At 50.8% G+C, this 20544-nt stretch overlaps 1 protein-coding gene across 1 annotated transcript; it reads left to right on the forward strand.

Annotated features, from left to right (window-relative positions):
* Nucleotides 1-1501: 1501 nt before the first annotated feature.
* Nucleotides 1502-16109, forward strand: DEXI (Dexi homolog). The gene is made up of 2 exons (XM_003928728.4): nucleotides 1502-2392; nucleotides 15484-16109. Exon 1 carries the CDS (start codon nucleotides 1956-1958, stop codon nucleotides 2241-2243), a length of 288 nt encoding a protein of 95 aa, XP_003928777.1. The 5' UTR covers nucleotides 1502-1955; the 3' UTR covers nucleotides 2244-2392; nucleotides 15484-16109.
* The last annotated feature ends 4435 nt before the right edge of the window (nucleotides 16110-20544 follow it).

Raw genomic sequence — 20544 nt, forward strand, 5'->3', positions numbered from 1 at the left:
CAACCTTATTTGTCCTGACAGCCTTTTTCTTTTTCCACTTCAATTAAGTGTGTGTGTGTGTGTGTGTGTGTGTGTGTGTGTGCTGGAAAAGCCTGGAAGCAACAATGTACCAGAATGAACATCTTGTACCATCTTGTACTTTCAGAGGATTCCTTTGGTCTTCACCCAGAATCCATGCTATTTCCCAAACTACCACTTTAAAATGAAAAACAAAACACTCAACTTTCTACATGAGCCAGAATATATCTAATTTCTCCCCTAGATTAGAAGTGCTAAATTCAGTGCGGGCAAGACGTCTCAGGTTTACCATCCGTTCATTCAGTCAGTCACTTCTGTATAGCAAAGTTATTTAAGGTCTACTGTGTTCCATTAACTTTGCTTGACAAAGAATTGAGCCAGAATGTTTTCCCCAGTGCCTAGCACAGGTTTGGTACGTAGTAGGTGTTTAACAAATATTGGTAGAGTGCATGAATGAGTGAAGGTTTGTTTCACTTTCAGCAGCTGGAGAAATGGATAACCATGGAGGGTTAATGGTTTGCCCTGTTATCACAGAGAGGGGGCAATACAAAGTCATGCAGTAAAAAAAGAACAGGTTCTGGCCTCCAAAGAAAGCCACCCAGGCTCAGAAATGGAGGATCCCTGGGCTCGTATTTTTCATCTGCAAAAATTATGCACATACAGGCTGCCTTGTCTGCCTCCAATAAAGCAATGCATGTAAAATACTCCGCTCAGTGTAGCCCGAGATTGAAAGGTTTCTTGAACTGCTTTCGAAGGCTCTATGGACAAGATCCTGTTTTCCTGAAAGACGTGCAATGATTACCCAACAGCAGGCGAACCAGTAGGTGGGAGAGACTCACTTCTCTGTGTACTTCACGGTTGTTTGAATGTTTAGCTATACCTATGATCGCTTTTAAACATGATTTACAAAGTAAAAAGAAACAAAAAGCAACCTTATGGTTGAAGATCCGAATCACCTCGGAATCTCTTTAACTGAGGTGTTCGTTAACTCTAGGATGCAGGTTCCCTGGTGGGCAGGCCTTCCAGCAACCAGAGTATGTAGAAGCGAAGGGGACATCGGTTGATCCCCGCCATGAAAACTGGCGTTTTGGGGATGTCCAAGATTTTCCGGGCAACAGTCCGTCGCCCCTCCCCGACCCCGCCTCCTTTTAAAGGAGAGACAGAGTCTCATAGAGGCATGCAGCAAGGCGCATAGGAACCCCGCGGTTTCCTTCGGCTTTTGCGGCTTTAGCGTTCTGTCTAGGTTTGAAATGTATTCAGTCTCTTTTCCCTCCCCGTATTCGATACGCAGAGCGAATCCGATTTGAGATCCGAACTCAGACCCGAACCCAGAAAGCAACTCGGAGGCCAGCACCCCGAGGGGCGGAGCGAAGGGGTACCCGCCCTCTGGCGGCAGAGGCCAATCAGCGCGGGCGTTGAGCCGGCCAATCAGAGAGGGCACGGGGAGGCCTGCCAATGAGCGCGGGGCCGCTCGGGAGGCGGAGCTCGGAGCGCGGCCGGGAGGGCGACGCGGCTGTTGCAGCCATGGGCTCGGGGCCTGCGGAGGAGCGGAGGGGGCGCGAGCACCGGCCGGACCTGGCGAGAGAGACGGCTGCCGGGACCCGCCCTAGACGCTGAGCCGCGGTGGGGTCCCCGCCTCCCAGCCAGGGAGGCAACTCGAGGGAGCCGGGCAGCCGCCGGCCACTTCAGGGGGTCCGCCTCGCCGTCCGAGCGGTCGAGAGGGCCTTGGGGGGCACATCTGGGGGTGCGGTGACCCGCCCGGCGCGTTTCGGGGGTCGGGGCGCGTCTGGCAGGGGGCACCTGGAGCCCGACGCCGCCTCTGTGGAGCCCCGGGGCGCCCCTGGATGGCTGCGCTGTGCCCTCGCCGGCCGCCCTGGCGCCGCAGCGGCTGAGCTCGCTGGGATCGCCGGGCCGCCGCAGCCCTCGCCACCCGCTGCATGCTCGGCGCCCGGGTCGCGGCCCACCTGGACGCACTGGGCCCCCTGGTCCCCTACGTGCCGCCGCCGCTGCTGCCCTCTATGTTCTACGTGGGCCTGTTCTTCGTCAATGTGCTGATCCTGTACTACGCCTTTCTCATGGAGTACATCGTCCTCAACGTGGGCCTCGTCTTCCTGCCCGAGGACATGGACCAGGCGCTCGTGGACCTCGGCGTGCTCTCAGACCCCGGCTCGGGCCTCTACGATGCCGACTCGGAGCTCGACGTCTTTGATGGGTATTTGGAGTAGGGTCTCGACTGCCATTCCCCTCTTCCCTCCACGGTCCGCGATCCGCTCCCTGGACCAGCCGCCCAGATCATGCCGCCGCTGCTGGTTGGGGGCACCATCTGGACGGGGATGGAACCCCAGGAGGAGGCCCTCCCCTGCCTCCGAGACCTGTAAGTGCCCTCTCTGAACTGGATGAGGGCTGGTTGGGGCGCTGGCAAGGGAGAGGGAGGCATCCCCAGGCCGGATACACACCCCTCCCCCAGGTTTCTGCTCTGTCCACCTCCTCCAGGTCTTACTGGTTGCCAGGAATGGCCAGACCCCGCTTAAGCCCTTTGTTGGGACTGGAAAGCTTCCCCCAGCAAAGGGGACAGCTGGTGAAAAGCAAGGGGACCCTGAGACTAAGTCACGTTTGGGGTAGTCCTGTGACTTACCCCCCAAAGCTTATGAAAAAAGCCCTCGCACCCAAATCCATTTGAGGCAGAGCTGTCAGCTCCTCCCGCCTTCCTCATCCTGACTTGATGATGACCTTGGCTTTTGGAGGATTCTCAGTCGTCCTAGAAGGATAAAGATTTAGGGGTGTCAGAAGACATAGGTAGCCAGGCACGAATCACCTTTGTTCTGTGGCCCTTGGGAGACTGGGTGGGGATTAAATGCAGGGGCTCCAGGCCAAGGCTGTGAGAGGAGAAATCTCAAGCAAAGAACCCTGTACTTCCTTTTGGCCTTGGATTTGCTGCTATTTTGGAGTCAGGTTTCAGGGTGCCCCAGCTCATCCGTTCTGCAGCTCAGAACTGCAGGGGCTGCCAGTTTTGTAGGCTACCTACACAGAACAGGCAGGCAGGGAGCTGGTGCTAGAGTTCGCTTTGTCTGCAGGGTTTGCAGGCACTCACGGGGCTCTTCGGTCCTCGGGAGAAGGGACCACAGGGTCATTGCACTGACATAGTCAAGTCCTGTCTTTGGGGCTGCAACGGTGCAGCTTTGCGTCCAGCCCACTGTGTATGTGAGAGTTAGGGAAATGAAGGTCCAGGGAGAAAGAAGTCTTGGTCATCGTTGCCCAGCAAGGAAGAGAGGCAGCTGGACTCAATTCTTTAAAACACACGAGCCAGACAAGCTGTCAGGCAGCCGCCAGATCTGGTGAGAGTCACAGGGCAGGCAGGAACTCCTTGGCTCAGCCCCTGAGGCTGGACAGCACTGGAGTGTCACTGGGCACAGGGCCTAAGTGGCAATGAAGAGGGGATGCTGAGATGGTGGGCAAGGGCTCCTTTAGGAAAATAGACACTAATGCCACTCACCCGAGTCCACCCCTTTCCTGCATTGCCTGGCTTTGCCAAGGTGACCATAGGCAGAGGGTGTCTTAGTTCAGTCTGCTATATAACAGAACACCATAGGCTGGGGATTTAAACATTTATTTCTTACTGTTCCTATAAAGGCACTAATCCCATCCATGGAGGCTTTCCCTTCATGACCTTATCACCTCCTGAAGGCCTCACCCCCCCCCAGTACCATCATATTGGGATCAGGGTTTCAACATATGAAGTTCGAGGGGATACCAACATTCAGTCTGTTGCAGATGGTGATACAGGGTGGGGTAGGGCCTACTGGCTGCATAGCTGGGGGGCAGAGGGCTCCGCTAAGGGGACCTCAGTGAGATTTCTTTGAGGAAAGCTTCAGTTGAGCTCAGTAAGATCTTAGCAGGAGCCAAGTGCCATGGGCAGCGTGTGCCAGCTGCTCTGCACATCTCCCATGCCTGCCTGCCAGCCAGCCAGCCATCCGTTCTTTTATGGAACAAATGCTTGTTTGTTCAATACTGTGCCTGATGAGTGAACCCAGTGAGCAAGACAGACCCAGCCTTGGCCCTTTGGCACTTGGTGAGGAAGGCTAGTCGGAACCCAAACAAGAGAATCCGATTTTTGCAGAGCTATGAAGGCATGCAAGAAAGATAGGAGCCTGCCTGTCGTGTTCACTGGCGTGTCCTCAGCACTCAGAACTGTGCCTGGCATCTCTGCTGGTGTAGCCGTTGAGTGAGGCAGAAGTGAAAGAGTAGAATAGAGGTGATGGGCTGCTTTAGCTGAGGGGTCAGAGAAAGCCTCTCTAAGGAGATGATGCTTTTGAGCTGAGCCTTAATTTGATAGAGGGCCCTGGAGAAAAGCAGTCCAGGCTGAGGGAACCACTGGTGCCAAGACCTTCAGGTGAGAGAGTTGGTTTTTCCAGCAACCAAAAGGAGGCCTACGTCGGCTGGAGAGGTCGGTGAGGTGGGCGGGGGCCATACCATGAAGGACCTGGGAGGCCATAGCCAAGAGCAGTGGAAAGCCATTGGAAGGTTCTAGACGGGAGCTGACACAGTCCCATTCCCATTTTGCAAAGATGACTTTGGCAACTGTGGACAGAATAAGCTGAGGGGGAAGAGGGGAAGCAGGGACACCACCTCCGAGGCTGTTAGTTGTCCAGGCCAGAGGTGACAGAGACTTGGATGAGGTAAGTTTAGTGAAGGTGGAGAAACATGAGCAGACTGAGAACAACTCTCAGAAGTAGCGCCTATGGAATCCATTCAGAATCCGTCCCGAGCATCGATTCTATCGCGCTCCTGGTTCTAGCCCTTTACATATGCACTTACTCATTCAACAGACTTTGACCCTGCCTGCTCTTCTGCCAGGCCATGTGCTAAGGCCCTGCGATCCCAAGATAAATCCCTGTCTCCAAGCCAAGCCCTTGACTTTGAAGCAGTATAACTTGGTGAAGAACGTCTTATTTTATCTCTTTACCACATCAACAGAAACACTTCCCCTTCCAAATGAAAACATTGGCATATTCTGAACTAAAAACTGAATCCCAAATGCTTCAACATATTTTACAGCAAACGCTGTTTGAGCAGAAACACCAGGAAGTATCTCTCAGGGACACCCTTGCAAAACTCTTAGGGTGTCAGGGCCTGACCCTGGGAAGCGGGGTGGCCTGGAGAAGTGGTGGAAGCCATGCACAGCCTTCCCTCCTCCCCACCCTCAAATCCAAGCTGAGGAGGCCTGGTCCCCCTAGTGCCGAGAAAGCTCAGAACCCCTGGGTATGAGAGGGATGGTTAGCAGCAGGGAGGCCAGCAGGAAAGATCTTAAGATGATCTGACCCAGCCTCCTCTCCAGGTCTCTTTCCATAATCAGAGGAACGCTGGTAGTCAGTCCTGCTCTTTCTCAGTTGTTCTCCTCTGGTCACATGTGTTCCCCACACGCCAATCCAGGAAACGGTGATGAAGGGCGTGGGGCATGTCAGGCAATAGGGCCCAGAATGAATGTCAGGATGAACAGGTGTACCTACTTTTGCTCCCTCTTTTTTTTCCCTCTCTTACCTGTGGACCTACATAATCCAGTTCCTCAAACACTTGGTGAGCACCTACTTGAGGAGGCAGTATTAGGGTCATGGTTAAGACCCAAGCCCTGGGTTCACATCCCAGGGTAGCTGTGACCTTGGGCATGCTGCTTACCCTCCCTGTACTTGAGTTTCGTATTCTAGAAAATGGAAATAATGAAAATCTACCTGATTGTGAGGATTAGTGAGACATACATAAAGCACTTAGACCTCCTTGAATATCGTAAGAGATGTATTAATTTTAACCACTCGTATTCATAGTCAGATGGAACGAAGAGTGTGTCACACCCATGCCCTTGCAAATGTACAAACCTGCACCTATACCCGTGCGTGAATATTTATATCCCATGAGCAAAAGAGGATAGGTTCCCTGCGTGCCAGGGAGGTCCAGGTCTAGCCTGGCTCAGGGAGACTTCCCACTCTGCCTTCCCAGCCCCAGGACCCTCAGGAGACCTTTCTTGCTGCCCTGTGATCCCCAGGGCACCAGAACCCTGGAGAGCCAGCTCTGTGGTTTTCCTAGAGTGTTAATTGTTGCCCAGGAGCAGGGAATGGGGAATCAGGAGCTTCCTCCTTCCCAGGAGAAAGGGCTACAGTGGCTGAGCTGGGAGCCGGGGAGAGTCCTCACGTCCCAGTCCCGGTAGTTCTGGTGCAGAGGCAGCTCAGCTGGATTATTCGTCCCGGTTCCTAATGAAAGTGAAAGCCTCCGGTTTCTGCCAGCCCTCTCTTGGCACACAGTGAGCTGAAAATGCAGAGACTGGAGAACATTGCTGCCAGAGTCAGCTTGTCCTGACGCAGCTCAGATTTGGAGCTGAGGGTTATCAGACTCATCCGTCTATCTTATTCCAGGATTTCCTAGGCTTCAGTTATCTCCCAACTGGGAGCCACAGCTGCTCCTTCCTAACCTGGTCCCTCTTTGCGGATCTGTAGCCTGCGCTATCAGCAGAACCTCTGGGCTGGACATGTAGTTGTCCAGCTCAGAAACCCAAACCTGGGCCAGGTGCGGTGGCTCACTCCCCGTAATCCCAGCACTTTGGGAGGCCGAGGCAGGTGGCTCACAAGGTTAGGAGATCGAGACCATCCTAGTCAGCATGGTGAAACCCCGTCTCTACTGAAAATACAAAAGTTAGCTGGACATGGTGGCACGCATCTGTAATTCCAGCTACTCGGGAGGCTGAGGCAGGAGAATCGCTTGAACCCAGGAGGCGGAGGTTGCAGTGAGCCGAGATCACACCACTGCACTCCAGCCTGGCAACAGAGTGAGCCTCTGTCTCAAAAAAAAAGAAACCCAAACCTTCCATGGGGACACAGTCAAAGTTGAGTTATGGGAGATTGCACAATCAGGGGTCTGGCAGATGCAGGAAACCCCAGGGGCTGTGGCTGTCATCCAAGCAAGAGACAGACAACAGTGACCCAGGGAGGCAGGTATACCCCCAGGCCTGGCCACCTCTCCAGCTCTGCTCCTGACATGAGGCTCACCCATAAGGTCCTTGGCTGCAGGGTACATTGGTACCAGCTTCGTCTTCGGAGAGGAGAAAACCCCAGTATGTGTCTCAAGTCTCAAGACAGTGAGATGTCAGGGGCCCTACTCTCTTAGCCCTGAGTTATACAAACTAGAGATTTCAGCCAAGAAACAGGCAGGGTCTACCCTGCTTACAGCCCTTGTGTCTGTTTTGCTGAACTAAGAAAGCGAGGGTGCCTCTCAATTTGGATATTCATATTTCTGGTTTATCTGATAGCTTTCCTCCCAGAACTACTTTTTTAACTACTTTTTTTTTTTTTTTTTTTTTTTTTTTTGAGACAGAATTTCAATCTGTTGCCCAGGCTGGAGTGCAGTGACACAATCTCGGGTCACCACAACCTCCGCCACTGCCTCCCAGGTTCAATTGATTCTCCTGCCTCAGTTTCCCAAGTAGCTGGGATTACAGGCGCTCGCTACCACGCCTTGCTAATTTTTCTATTTTTAGTAGAGACGGGGTTTCACCATGTTGGCCAGGCTGGTCTCAAACTCCTGACCTCAAGTGATCCGCCCACCTTGGCCTCACAGAGTGCTGGGATTACATGTGTGAGCCACCGTGCCCAGCCCTCCTCCCAGAACTTCTGAAAGCATCGTCTGCTTTGGGGAAACCTGAGATCACAATAAAAGTGGCACACCGCTTTATCCCTGTCTCACAAATAAACAGAGGCACTGAATGGGGAAGTGGAGGCCAAAGGTAACAAAGCCAAGTAAGACTGCCAGTCCAGTTCCCTGACTACAGCGCTGAGGTTTGAGGGGCGCCTCCGGTGAGGGCTCCCATCCCTGACCTTTGAACACCAGCTCAGAGTTTCTGCCAGGCCTGTATCATAAACACTCCTGCTCCTTTTTCCTGAATTTTAAAAAACAAAAACAACAGCTCTGTTATGAAATAATTTCACACGTACAGAAAAGTTGCAGGAGCACAAAGAATGCCACCCAAATTCACCAGTTGCAGCAATTGGCACTTTGATCATGTACGTGTGTGCTCTTTCCCTCTATACAGGCATGCCTTGTGTATATGCACACATGTGTATATGTGTAATTTTCAGAAGCATTTGAAAATGGGCTCATTGTGCTCCTTTACTCCTAAATAATTCAGTGTTTATTTCCTTAAACAAGGACAAATTTGCATAACCACAGTAGGATTGTCAAAATTGGCAAATCTAATATTGACACGATATAGAATCCTATGACCCATCTCATCTACAACTTTATTCAGATTTTATGGAGGCTGAGGTGGAAGGATCACCTGAGTTTTAGACCAACCTGGGTAACATAATGAGACCCCATCTCTACAAAAAGTAGAAAAAAAAATAGTCAGGTATGGTGGTACACGCCCACAGTCCCAGCTACTTGGGAGGCTCAGGCAGGAGGATCACTTGAGTCTAGGAGTTCAAGGCTGCAGTGAGTTATTGTGCCACCGCACTCCAGCCTGGACAACTGAGTGAGACCCTGTCTCAAAAAATAAAAAAAATTGTCCCAATAGTGTCCCCTTAACAATAAAAAGGGGAGAGTTGAGGTCCAGGATGCAATCCCAGACCGGCTTTTACATTAATCTCGAGTCGTCTTCTGTCTGGATCAGCTCCTCAGTCTGTCTTTATCTCTTGTGACATTGACATATTAGAAGAGTACAAGGCTGGTGTTTTGTAAACTGTCTCAGTTTGGGTTTGTCTCATGGCTATACTCTCGAGATTAGATTCCAATGGGGCATTCTTGGTAGGAATATTGCAGAAGTGAGTGTGTGTCCTCGGTGGATCTTATCAAGAGGCACATACCACTTGTCCCCTTTCCAGCGATGTTAACTTTGATCACTTGGTAGTGGTGGTGTCTGCCAGGTCTTTTCACTTTAAGGTTGCTATTATTCTGTTTCTAATTTTCAGTTTAAGATTAAATAGACTAGTTTTAGTGCTTCACATAAAATGACTTTTTATGTGAATTTATTTTAAAAAGAATGTTTATGTCACTAAAGAGAAAACCATCATCACTTGGCATGGATAAAAACACTAACTGCCAAAGTCATTAACTTTTGGCCAGATACCAAAGCCAGCTAAAGACACAGGGCCTTGGCCTGCTCTCTCTTTGTTAAAAAGAGATTAACAATTGTCAGGTGATAAACATAAGATACACCAGCACCAAACTGAACTTTCTCCTCTAAGTAATCATAAGGATTGACCAAGAACGGAAAAGCGAATCGCTTGCTCACTATGTGTGATTCCTTGCTACTTAGGGTCACCTCCATGTATCCTCTAAAATTGTTGCTTACATGCTTTGCATTGGGACACATTTTGATTTAAATCCCACCAACACCTCAGACTTCATCTCCCTAAGCCTCGGTTTCCTGTAAAACAGGGATAATAGTAGGACCTGCCTAAGGGCTTGTGCAAATTAGATTGGGATAGTGAATGATGTATAGTGAGTGCTTGCTTCGTGAGTGATGTGGTCAGCGTCAGTGGTGTGTCAGACCTGGAAGGTGCTATCCCAGGAAGCCTTCCCCCTTTCCTTGGGTGCCCTTGCTTCTGAGGAATGGTTACCAAGGAGGGTGTGTCTGTTTTGGCAGCCTTTGAAGCAGCCCAAGGGCAGTGATAATTGGTACCCAGTGAGTTCCCAGATGATGCTGGTGCCCTCACAGCTGCCATTCCAGCCCCAGCTTGGAGTGGCTGGGAATTCCCTCCAGGTTAAGGCTTCATTCCTGGGAGTCCCTCCTAGCAAGGGGCTTGGCTGGGTGGTTAAAAATAACTGCCTCTCCCACATCTCCATGGCTTTCCCCAAGCTCACCCTGTGAAGCCACCAAGGCAGGGTTCCATTGGACAAGGAGGGAAACAGGCTTGCAGAAGGTTGATGACTCACCCCAGGTACCATCTATGAGGTAGCAGTGCTGGGCTCCTGGCCACACTGTCATGGTGCTTCCCTGAGAGAGGTGCTCTGCTGGAGGCGTCCCCGGTAAGCAGTGAATATATAGCAGCAGATCAGATCGGCTATCAGGGCCGCTGACACCCCCTTGAGCACCCACTACATTGCCCTTTGTTTTTTCTTTTTTTTTTTTTTTTGAGACAAAGTCTTGCTCTTGTTGCCCGGGCTGGAGTGCAATGGCTCCATCTTGGCTCACTGCAACTTCCGCCTCCCTGGTTCAAGCGATTCTCCTGCCTCAGCCTCCTGAATAGCTGGGATTACAGGTACCCACCACCACGCCCAGCAAATTTGTATTTTTCGTAGAAACAGGGTTTCGCCATGTTGGCCAGGCTGCTTTCAAACTCCTGACCTTGTCATCCGCCTTCCTTGGCCTCTCACAGTGCTGGGATTACAGGCCTGAGCCACCGTGCCTGGCCTACTTTGCACTTTTAACTGGCACCAGGCCCAGTTCTGTAGGCCAAGGGTATCAAGCTAGAATTTATGGTTTCATTTTCATTGTGATTTTAGCATTGCCTTCTGTGTATGATAAATTCTACTGTTTTGGGTTTTATATGGTGACATAAATGATCTTTTTTAAAAACTGGAGTATAAAAAGTGCATTGATTTAAAATACTAAGTGAATAATAGTCCACTTGGTTCTTGGATGTGGCAGGATTGGAGGAAGGGACTGGGTGAGTGCTGCCTTTTCAGAGGCCTTATGGAGTCTTGGGTGTGACCAGCTGGAGGCCCGTGGTGGACCAGGCATCTTCACGAAGCCCACTGCTGATCAGCTTTGGCAGCCAACATGCAAATCAGAAGCCAGGTTTGAGAAAGTGGTCTTCATTTCTCTGTGACATTGGCTTTCCTCGGGGTCATGGACCTGTGCAAAGACAGGCAGCTTCTCTTTGCTGTCTGTCTCCTTCCAGCCACCAAGAGATGGCCAGACCCCAGCCATGCCTTCATCCTGAGATGAGATAGAAACCTCCTGCCACATGGCCTGTCACCAGGGTGGAGGATTAGAATGGCTGGGTGAGCAGGGGAGGGTGACATCTGTCTTTAACCACTTTAATTGATTGTTTGGTACATGGAGAGAGGAATGAGCAATGGGTTTCTAGAGGGCAAGAAGGAGGAAAAGCGCTGCGACTTTCAGAAGGCCCCAGCCTTGAGAAGGTTCCCTGCCAGTATTGGTTTCCCCCCGGGAACAGGTGGGGCTCAGGAGGGAAGGAACCATTGTGTCCTGACACCTCATGTGTGCTGGGCATTGCCAGGTACTCCACGGATGCAAACAACTCAATGCAGTGGGTATTGTCCCCTTTTCCAGATGAGGAAACCAGACCAGAGAGAGTGGGTGACTTGTCTGAGGTCCCACAGCCAGGAAGGGGCAGAAACACAATCAGCACAGACAGGCCGAATCCAGACCTCACGCCATCTGCCCTGAGGAGGAGGACAGCCGGCAGCTGAACTCCAGGAAAGAATGCCCTTCTCCCACTTTCAGAGCCTTGCCCACCATTGCCTGTAAAACTTTGGGGCCATTTTCTTACTTAAGCCACCTCCTGAACCAGGCGGCTTCTCTGCAGAGATACTGAGCTGAGATACTACTTCAGAAAGTGGATCTGGTACCCGACCGTCATTCTGACTACAGAAACCAGCCAGCCATGTCCTCTGTCCAGCTCTGGGGGATGGCCTGGAATGAAAGGTTACAGTTTCAGAAAGGAAGGAAAAACAAATCTAGTGGCTGATAACTTGTCTGCTGTGCTCTAGTGATGTCAAAAGGTTGGAGAACCTGTTGCCCTGGGTTCTATAAGCTGCAGCTCTGGGGTGTTTTTCAGCCTGGAGCTCTTGTGCCTTAGAGTGAGCTTGTCCAACCCACAGTGCGGCCTGCAGGCCACATACAGCTCAGGGCAGCTTTGACTGTGGCCCAACACAGCTTCATAAACTGAGTTAAAACATTATGAGATTTTAGCCTGGGCAACATGGTGAAACCCCATCTCTACTAAAAATACATAAATTAGCCGGGCATGGTGGTGTGCGCCTGTAGTCCCAGCTACTCAGGAGGCTGAGGCAGGAGAATTGCTTGAGCCTGGAACTACAGTGAACCAAGATCACACCACTGCACTCCAGGCTGGATGACAAAGCAAGTCCCTGTCTCAAAAAAAAAAAAAAAAAAAAAGAAGTTACAAGGTTTTGTTTTTGTTTTTGTTTTTTTTGTTTGTGTGTTTTTCTTTTTAGCTTATCAGCTAGCTATCATTAGTGTATTTTATGTGTGGCCCAAGAGAGTTCTTCCAGTGTGGCCCAGGGAAGCCAAAAGATTGGAGAATCCTGCCTTAGAGAAAGGGATGGGCCAGGTGCAGTGACACACCTACACACCCAGCACTTTGGGAGGCCCGAGGCGTGTGGATCACGAGGCCGGGAGATTGAGATCATTCTGGCTAACATGGTGAAACCCTGTCTCTACTGAAAATACAAAAAGTTAGCTGGGCGTGGTAGCGTATGCCTGTAGTCCCAGCTACTTAGGAGGCTGAGGCCAGAGAATCACTGCAACCCCAAACCCTGGAGGTGGAGATTGCAGTGAGCCAAGATCACACCACTGTACTCCAGCCTGGGCAACAGAGCCAGACTCCATCTCAAAAAAAGAGAGAGAGAGAGAAAAGCGATGAACCTGAGGTGCTGAGAGGAGTTTCAGCTTTGGGGTCAGGCCACGGGGGTTCTAATCCTGGCTCTGCCATGTAGGAGCTGTGTGGCCTTGCACAACTTGCTTAACCTCTCGGAGCTCCACGTGAAATGCAAGGGTGAGGGTCCTACTTGGCCCCACCTCCTAAAGCTGTTTTTGAGGAATAAGTGAGCTAAGACGCGAGTTAGCGTAGCACAAGCTGAACAGGAAGTAAATGCTTCATAAATGTCAGGTGTTGTCATGATTTTCATTTAGAGTTTGCCAAGGCTGCTATTGCAAGACACAGGAGCAAGTGGTTGATGTCTAATAGCCGAAGTGGGTGACAGATGAAAATTGAACTGTGTCCCAGGACATCCTCCAGCCCTAGATACAGAAACCTGGGGTCACATCCCTGTCCTCAACTCACTGTGATTTTAGGCAGAGGTCACCACCCTCTCTGGGCCCGTTCAGTCTCTGCTGTGGAATGGGTGGGACCAGCTTGGATCAAAGTCCTCAGACCTCACACAATACTGTCAGCAGCTTTTGCCATATCTGCCTGTTACCTGAATTATAAAGAGTTTTCTTTACATTAGCTCCTTTTAGAGTGAAATATTTTGAAAAGATAAACTTTTTTTTTTTTTTTTTTTTTTTGAGACAGTCTCACTCTGTTGCCCAGGCTGGAGTACAATGGCACAATCTCTACTCACTGTAACCTCTGCCTCCCCCAGCTCAAGTGATTCTCCTGCCTCAGCCTCCCAAGTAGCTGGGAATACAGGCGCCCCCACCCCCATGCCTGGCTAGTTTTGTATTTTTTTCAGTAGAGATGGGGTTTCGCCATGTTGGCCAGGCTGGTCTCGAACTCCTGACCTCAAGTGATCCACCCGCCTTAGCCTTCCGAAGTGCTGGGATTACAGGCGTGAGCCACTTAGAAAAGAGAAAGTATATTACTACCAGAACTGGAAACCTGACATCACTTGGTATAAATGGAAGGTGACCCTACAGATAAACACAATGAAAACAGACCAGTGTTAGTCAATGCCATGTGTAGCCCGTTCACACAAAAGCACAGCTGCAGCCAGACTGGCACCTGGCTGGGACTGTTGGGGATGCTGTTTATGGTCATAGGATTGAGAGAGGAGTGAGGTCCTCACCGAATGAGTCTATCTTTTCTCTCTCTCTTTTTTTTTGAGACAGGGTCTCTGTCATCCAGGCAGGGTGCAGGGGCACAGTCATAGTTCACTGCAGCCTTGAACTGCTGGGCTCAAGCGATCCTCCCACCTCAGCCTTCCAAGTAGGTGAGACTACAGGTGTGCACCACCATGCCTAGCTAATTTTTAATTTTTTTATAGAGACAGAGTCTTGCCGTGTTGCCCAGTGTGGTCTCAAACTCCTGGCCTCAAGCGATCCTCCCACCTCGGCCTCCCAAAGTGCTGGGATTGTAAGCATGAACCGCTCTATCTGGCTGATTCCAAGTTTGCGAACACCGTGTCCACACAAGTCTAAGATGGGCTCTAGGGTGACCGCAGTCCTTGGCCATCTCTGCAGTAAGCATCTGTGCAGCTGAATCTGAATAAAAGATTCTGCTCTGGGTTCCTGGCTAGCAGGTATCGTAGGAGCAGCCTGGCGGACGGCAGCTATGGAGAGACATTAGCTCTGCCTGCACTTCCAGCCTGGGGGCCAAGTGGGCTCTGGTGTCAGAGAAGGGCCTCAGCAAAGAAGGGCAAGTCGACCTGCCGGGAAGAGCTCGTGGAGGGAAGGGGGCGAGGCACCCACCGCCTCTGTTAAGGGCTCAGGAAGTGGTAGCTGCTCTGATTTGCACTGTTCCCATCGTTATTACCAAGCCACTGCCAGCTGTGCCTCTCATGCAGTGCATCTTTAGGCATGTCTCTTGGCTTCTCTGAACTTCAGTTTCTTACCCTATACAATGATAAGAACCTCAGTGTATTATAAGATTCATGGGTCTCAATGGAAACAGTTCTGCTCCCTTTCGTCAACCTTGGAAATAGGGTTAGGAGGGCATTTTGAGTTGTTAAGAGTGGCAAGGGCTGCTATCGGCATTTAGTTGCCTGGAGCCAGGGATGCTGCTAAATATTCAGTGCTCAGAACAGCCACTCCCACGTCCAGGAATTGTCCTACCCCAAATGACAATAGCACCCTGTCAAACAACAATACATGTCACACCGTAACATACAAGTTGTGCGAGATGTTCAGTGAAGTCTGCGGAAGGGATAGTCTGAGCTGGCTAAGATGAGGCTCGGAATCGGAGCAGGGCTGGAGGGGCTGCAGAGCGGTTGGGCATGGGCACCCAGCTGGGAACACAGAGAAGGCAGTGGGAAAGGGGGACCTGCCAGGGGGCCAGGCCTGGGAGATGATGCTGTGTCCTGGGAGGAAGAGCCAAGGGGAGTTGCTGAGTAGCTTGGTTGTGGCCAGTGCCTTCCTGTAGGTTGCAAAGCATTTTTGAGCAAGGTCGGAGGTGCTGCCAAGCCCTGCCCACTACCCAGCGCTGGCTTAGCTGGCTCAGAGCTGCAAGTCGGCCCTCAGACCCTGTGTGACTCCTGAGCCGGCTGCGCCAGCATCCTCCTTCCTCTCCCTTGTGAAATGAACTGTTTCTCCAGCCCAGGGTCTCTGAGAAATTCAGCAAATTCATTACAAAGAGTTTTAATAAAAATTTTGCAGAAAGACATTTCCAGCCTGAGTCTGGGGCTCCCAGTGGTTCCTCAAATGTGAGAGATGGAGGAAGACTTCCTACCCCACTGCAAGCCTCCTGAGCCTGGTGGATTGGTCCCTGTCCCCAGCCAACCTGGTGGCAGGGTGGGGCTTCCATGCTAGTAACCCCTTTTTTTTCTTCCTGTTAGGCCTTTTCCCCTCAAAAGCTTCGTGCCAACAGAGAGGTTCCTTTTCAGACCCAGGAGGGTGGAACGCAGATTGGGACTGAGCCCTGAGGTTGGGAAGGCCTCTGCTCCCACAGAAGGGGGAAGGCAAGGGGTGTCCCAAGACCTCATCTGCCTGCAGCATCACAGCGACGGCCTGGCCTTGGCTTCTGATTATTTGCAACTGCGACGGATGTTTACAGGCACCCAGCCAGAGTTTGCGTCCTCGAACTTCACCCCGGAGCGCACCTGCTTCCCCCACTTCACCTTCAGAGAGGACGCTTCAAACTGTGGACACACGCACAAGCGATTCCCAGCTCCATGTGATGTGAGTTGAGCCTTCAGGCCAGCTGGGTTTACCCCAAGGCTGGTCTTAGATGCAGAGACTTGTTTCAGGGAGTGACTCAGAAGAAAAAGAAGCCGAGGAAGCTTTCGGGGGGTGCTGAGGGTGGGATTTTCGCTTCTTCATTTCAGGTTACTCGTTCTTCAGTAAGTTGGCAAAACAAGTTCCTCATGCTGGGGAGTGCCACGTGACTCCCCTGGCTGGAAATGCTTTTCTGAAAGCATGAGTGTTGTGCCTACTTAATTCTGATAAACCTGTTTAAGCAATACTTAGGAGGCTGACTTCTTTGGATTAAACAAAAATGTATGCAACTCCAACCCCTGGGGCCCTGCCTTTTTTTTTTTTTTTTTTTTTTTTTTTTTTAGACTTTGAGATTTGGGAAAGGAGTTTTAGGCAGAACCTTGCGATTGACAAACAGCAGAAGATCAGGGCCTCCCAAGTTGGAGATCCTGTGAGGTTCAGAGAGGCCTGCCCCAGCTGGGCTGATGTGAGAGTCCCAGGCTGGCCCTCTGCCCCGCTCCACAAGCCAGGGACAGCATTTGGGGTGTGGTGAGAAAAGCCTGAAGGCCAAGCTGGAAACAGGGCCTGAATCCCGTGGAAGTGGGAGTGGGTATCCCCTATGCCAGGCACATGGTAGGCCTTCATCAAAGATAGCAGGGAAGGGCTTGGCATGGTGGCTCATATCTATAATCCCAGCACTTTGGGAGGCCGAGGTAGGCAGATCACTGAGGTCAAGAGTTTGAGACCAGCCTGGCCAATATGACGAAAACCCATCTCTACTAAAAATACAAAAAATTAGCCAGGTGTGGTGGCACACGCCTGTACTCCCAGCTACTCGGGAGGCTGAGGCAGGAGAATTGCTTGAACCGGGGAGGCAAAGGTTGCAGTGAGCCAAGATCACACCACTGCACTCCAGCCTGGGCAACAGAGCAAGACTCTGTCTCACAAAAAAAAAAAAAAAAAAAAAAGGAATGACTAAATGAATGAGTGGAATTGGGTCAGCTTGCAGTTCCGTGGAATACTAGCAGTACTTCTCTCCAGTTTGCAGAGTACTTGATTTTCAAAGCACCTTCACATACACACCAAGTGAAGCAGGGTACAAATGATTAACCCCATTCTACAGGTAAAGAGACTGAGGTGTGGGGAAGTACAGGCACCCCGGAACTCTGGGGGAAGACAATTATAGCACCCCTTGCCCTCATGTGATTCTAAATAAAGAAGCGAGCCGGGCACGGTGGCTCACCCTTGTAATCTCACACTCTGGAAGGCCGAGGCGGGTGGAACACCTGAGATCAGGAGTTCAAGACCAGCCTGGCTAACATGGTGAAACCCCATTTCTACTAAAAACACAAAATTAGCTGAGCGTGGTGGCAGGCGCCGGTAATCCCGGCTGCTCAGGAGGCTGAGGCAGGAGAGTAGCTTGAACACTGGAGGCAGAGGTTGCAGTGAGCAGAAGTTGCGCCATTGCACTCCAGCTTGTGTGACAGAGCGAGACTCCATCTCAAAAAATAAAGAAAAGAGAAAAGCTACAAAATCTGAAGAGAAGACATTTCAGAGGCCCAAGGAAAAAGGTGAGCGTGAAGAGGGAGGTGTGCATGGAGAGAGAGGCCTGAGAGGAAAAGTGAGCCTTTGGAAGGTACGCAAACTTAAAAGCCACTGGACGTGGATTTCACCATCATGCCCTGATTGCTCTGAGCAGGGCTTCACCACCTGAAATACGTGGCTCAGGGGGCACTTCTGGCACACCGTGCCTGTGCCTACAGAGAGGGCCTCCTAAAAAGTCAGAAGTCCATTCCTTTATAGGAGTGTGACTCTCAGTATCACTGAGATCTGTGACATGGGGACAGTAATTTATCCACATCTTATGACAACTTTGTGTTAACTACAAAAAGGTGCCCCTCTGGGTTAAAAGGCTCCACACCAGGACTCCCAGCTTGGCAAGCAGAACCCAGACTGTTTTGCAGCCCCTATGATCCCCCTCGTCCAGGTGCCTTTGTGCAGTGTCCAGACTGGCCAACCTCACCTGGCAGCCCTGTCCAAAGAGATTTTCTAATTTGCTAAAATATAAGACTCACCAGGGCAGGAACATCTTATTCACGACTGCACTCAGTACCCATTTGTAGAATTAATAAAGCAAAGTTAGGTGAGGATTATTTGTTCATTCTATGTGTACTGAGCACCTATTATACACAGGTGCCTTGCTGGGTGCAGAGGGCACAGCAGTGTACAAAGCAAGCTGTTTCTCACCCTCCTGAAGCTCATGTCCCAGGACAAGAGCAGACGATACCTAAATAAGTGAAAAAGATAAACTAGTGATGCGTTTATCTTTTTCATGAAGAGAGCTGGGAGGAACATTCCAGGCAGAGGCAAGAACGAAACACAGATGTGTGTAATAATGACAGCCAACATGTTATTGAGCTCAAGTTCTCAACTTTTTAGCTCACCACACCTTCACATAATCCCATAAAGAAGGTTCTGTGATTATGCCCATTTTACACATGAGGAGACTGAGGCACAGAGAACCAGCTTGCAAACGTGAGTGGTAAGCTGAGCATTGAGCCCAGGCAAACTCGTTCTAGAGTCTCTGCCACTTGCCCCTAGATTGTCATCCGTCTTGAGCAGGAGTTTAGCACGGTGCTTGGCACGCAGTCATCACAATCGCTAATGCTTACTGAGTGTTTACAATTTCCCTTGTACTGTGGTAAGTGCTATCAGCTCATTAAATAAACAGTAGCAGCTAGGCATGGAGGCTCACACCTGTAATCCCAGCACTGTGGGAGGCCAAGATGGGCAGATCACCTGAGGTCAGGAGTTTGAGAGCAGCCTGGCCAACATGGCAAAACTCCATCTCTACTAATAATACAAAAATTAGCCAGGTGTGGCGGTGCACGCCTGTAATCCCAGCTACTTGGGAGGCTGAGGCAGGAGAATCACTTGAACCCAGGAGGCAGAGGTTGCAGTGAGCTGAGATCATGCCACTGCACTCCAGCCTGGGCAACAAGAGTGAAACTCCATCGCAATAAAATAAGATAATAAACAGTAGCTATCACACACGAATCGTTACTATGAATAACTGCAGACTCTGACCTCATTTCATCACCTCCACACAGCCCAAAGGGAGTGGGTCAGACCAAAAACCTGGAACATGGCACAGCTGACGATCAGAGCGCACCTCAGTGCTCACTCCTGTTGCTGCACACACAGGAAGCCCATGGCCTCTATAGAGTCTACAAGTGCAGGGATCCCCTGCGGGGTGACACCTGAGCTATTTACAACCTGGACCTGGGCGACAGCACCTGATACCCTTTGCAGCCGGATCCAGGCAGGAAGTGCTTCCCTCCCTACAAAGATCGTCAACCACACAGCTGGGTCTGGATCCCTCAGACCCTCTGGACAACCGACTCTAACTGGCTGGGGAGAGCAGCAGAGCTTGGGAACCAGGCTGATCCTGTGGGCACTGGGACTGGTGAGCTGGAGCTGAACAGGCAGCTCCCACTGCCACGAGGAATAAGCCAAGCTGTCTTGAATTAGCTTCTGAGCAGGTGATGCCAGAATGAAAAGCAGCAGCCATGCTGGCAGCTCGCTGGGTAAAAAGTGGAGCTGCGAAGTCCCTTTCAGGCTCACTGCAGCCCGAGGCAGGACTCCATCTCCACTAAAAACCAGCTGACTCCCAGGACAGAGCTGTGTCAGGGACAGAGGCAAACAATTCCCTTTGATACAACTCTTCGTGCTTCAACCTTTCTGATCCCCAGACAATGAATTTTCCACTGAATTTCAGGAAGCCACAAGAAAATCCTTTCAGAAAAGAGGACTTGAGCCAAGGTGGGCTCTGGGGTGTGTGTGTGTGTGTGTGTGTGTGCACGCGTGCGCACACACATGCGTGAAAGGAGTGTGGGTATTAGAGTAGCAGCCCTTGTCACACTGGCCAAAAAAATATGGCAGAAGGGAGCTGGCTGCGGTGGCTCACACGTGTAATCCCAGCACTTTGAGAGGCTGAGGCAGGAGAATCACTTGAGGTCAGGAATTTAAGACCTGCCTGGGCAACACAGCAAGACCTTGGCTCTACAAAAATAAAAATAAAAATTAGCTGGGCTTAGTGGCTCACACCCAGCTATTCGGGAGGCTGATACAGAGTTGTGAGGATCACATGAGTCCAAGAAGTTGAGGCTGCAGTGAGCCGTGATTGTAGCACTGCATTCTAGACTGGGTGATAGAGTGAGATCCTGTCTCTGAAAAGAAAAAAAAAAAAAAAGAATCTCTATGTCAAGTAATGCTGTTGACAGGTTATGAAAAGTGGTCTCCATCTCTTCCTCTCTCTTTTTCTTTCTCTTTTTGGGACATCCTCCAACCTAGCTACCATGCTGTGAGGAAGCCCAACTAGCCCACATGGCGGAGTCCCAGCAAACTGTTCCTTAGTGGAACTGAGGCCCCCAGCCAATAGCCAGCATTGCCTGCCAGACATACATGGGAACAAGTCTTCAGGTGACCCCAGCCCAGCCCTCAAGCTGCTCCAGCTGACACAGAGTAGGAGAGAAGGAGCTGTCCCCACTGAGCCCTGCTCAAATGACAGATGTGTGAGCAGAATAAATGTGTGTTGCTTTAAGCCACTATGTTTTGGAATGGCTTGTTATGTATCAGATAACCAGAGCGGTGGGTACCCCAAAATGGTAACAAGGTAGGAACTCAAACCCTGGACCTGCCTG

Source organism: Saimiri boliviensis, chromosome 12, assembly GCF_048565385.1.
Source record: "Saimiri boliviensis isolate mSaiBol1 chromosome 12, mSaiBol1.pri, whole genome shotgun sequence".
Taxonomy (NCBI): Eukaryota; Metazoa; Chordata; class Mammalia; order Primates; family Cebidae; genus Saimiri; species Saimiri boliviensis.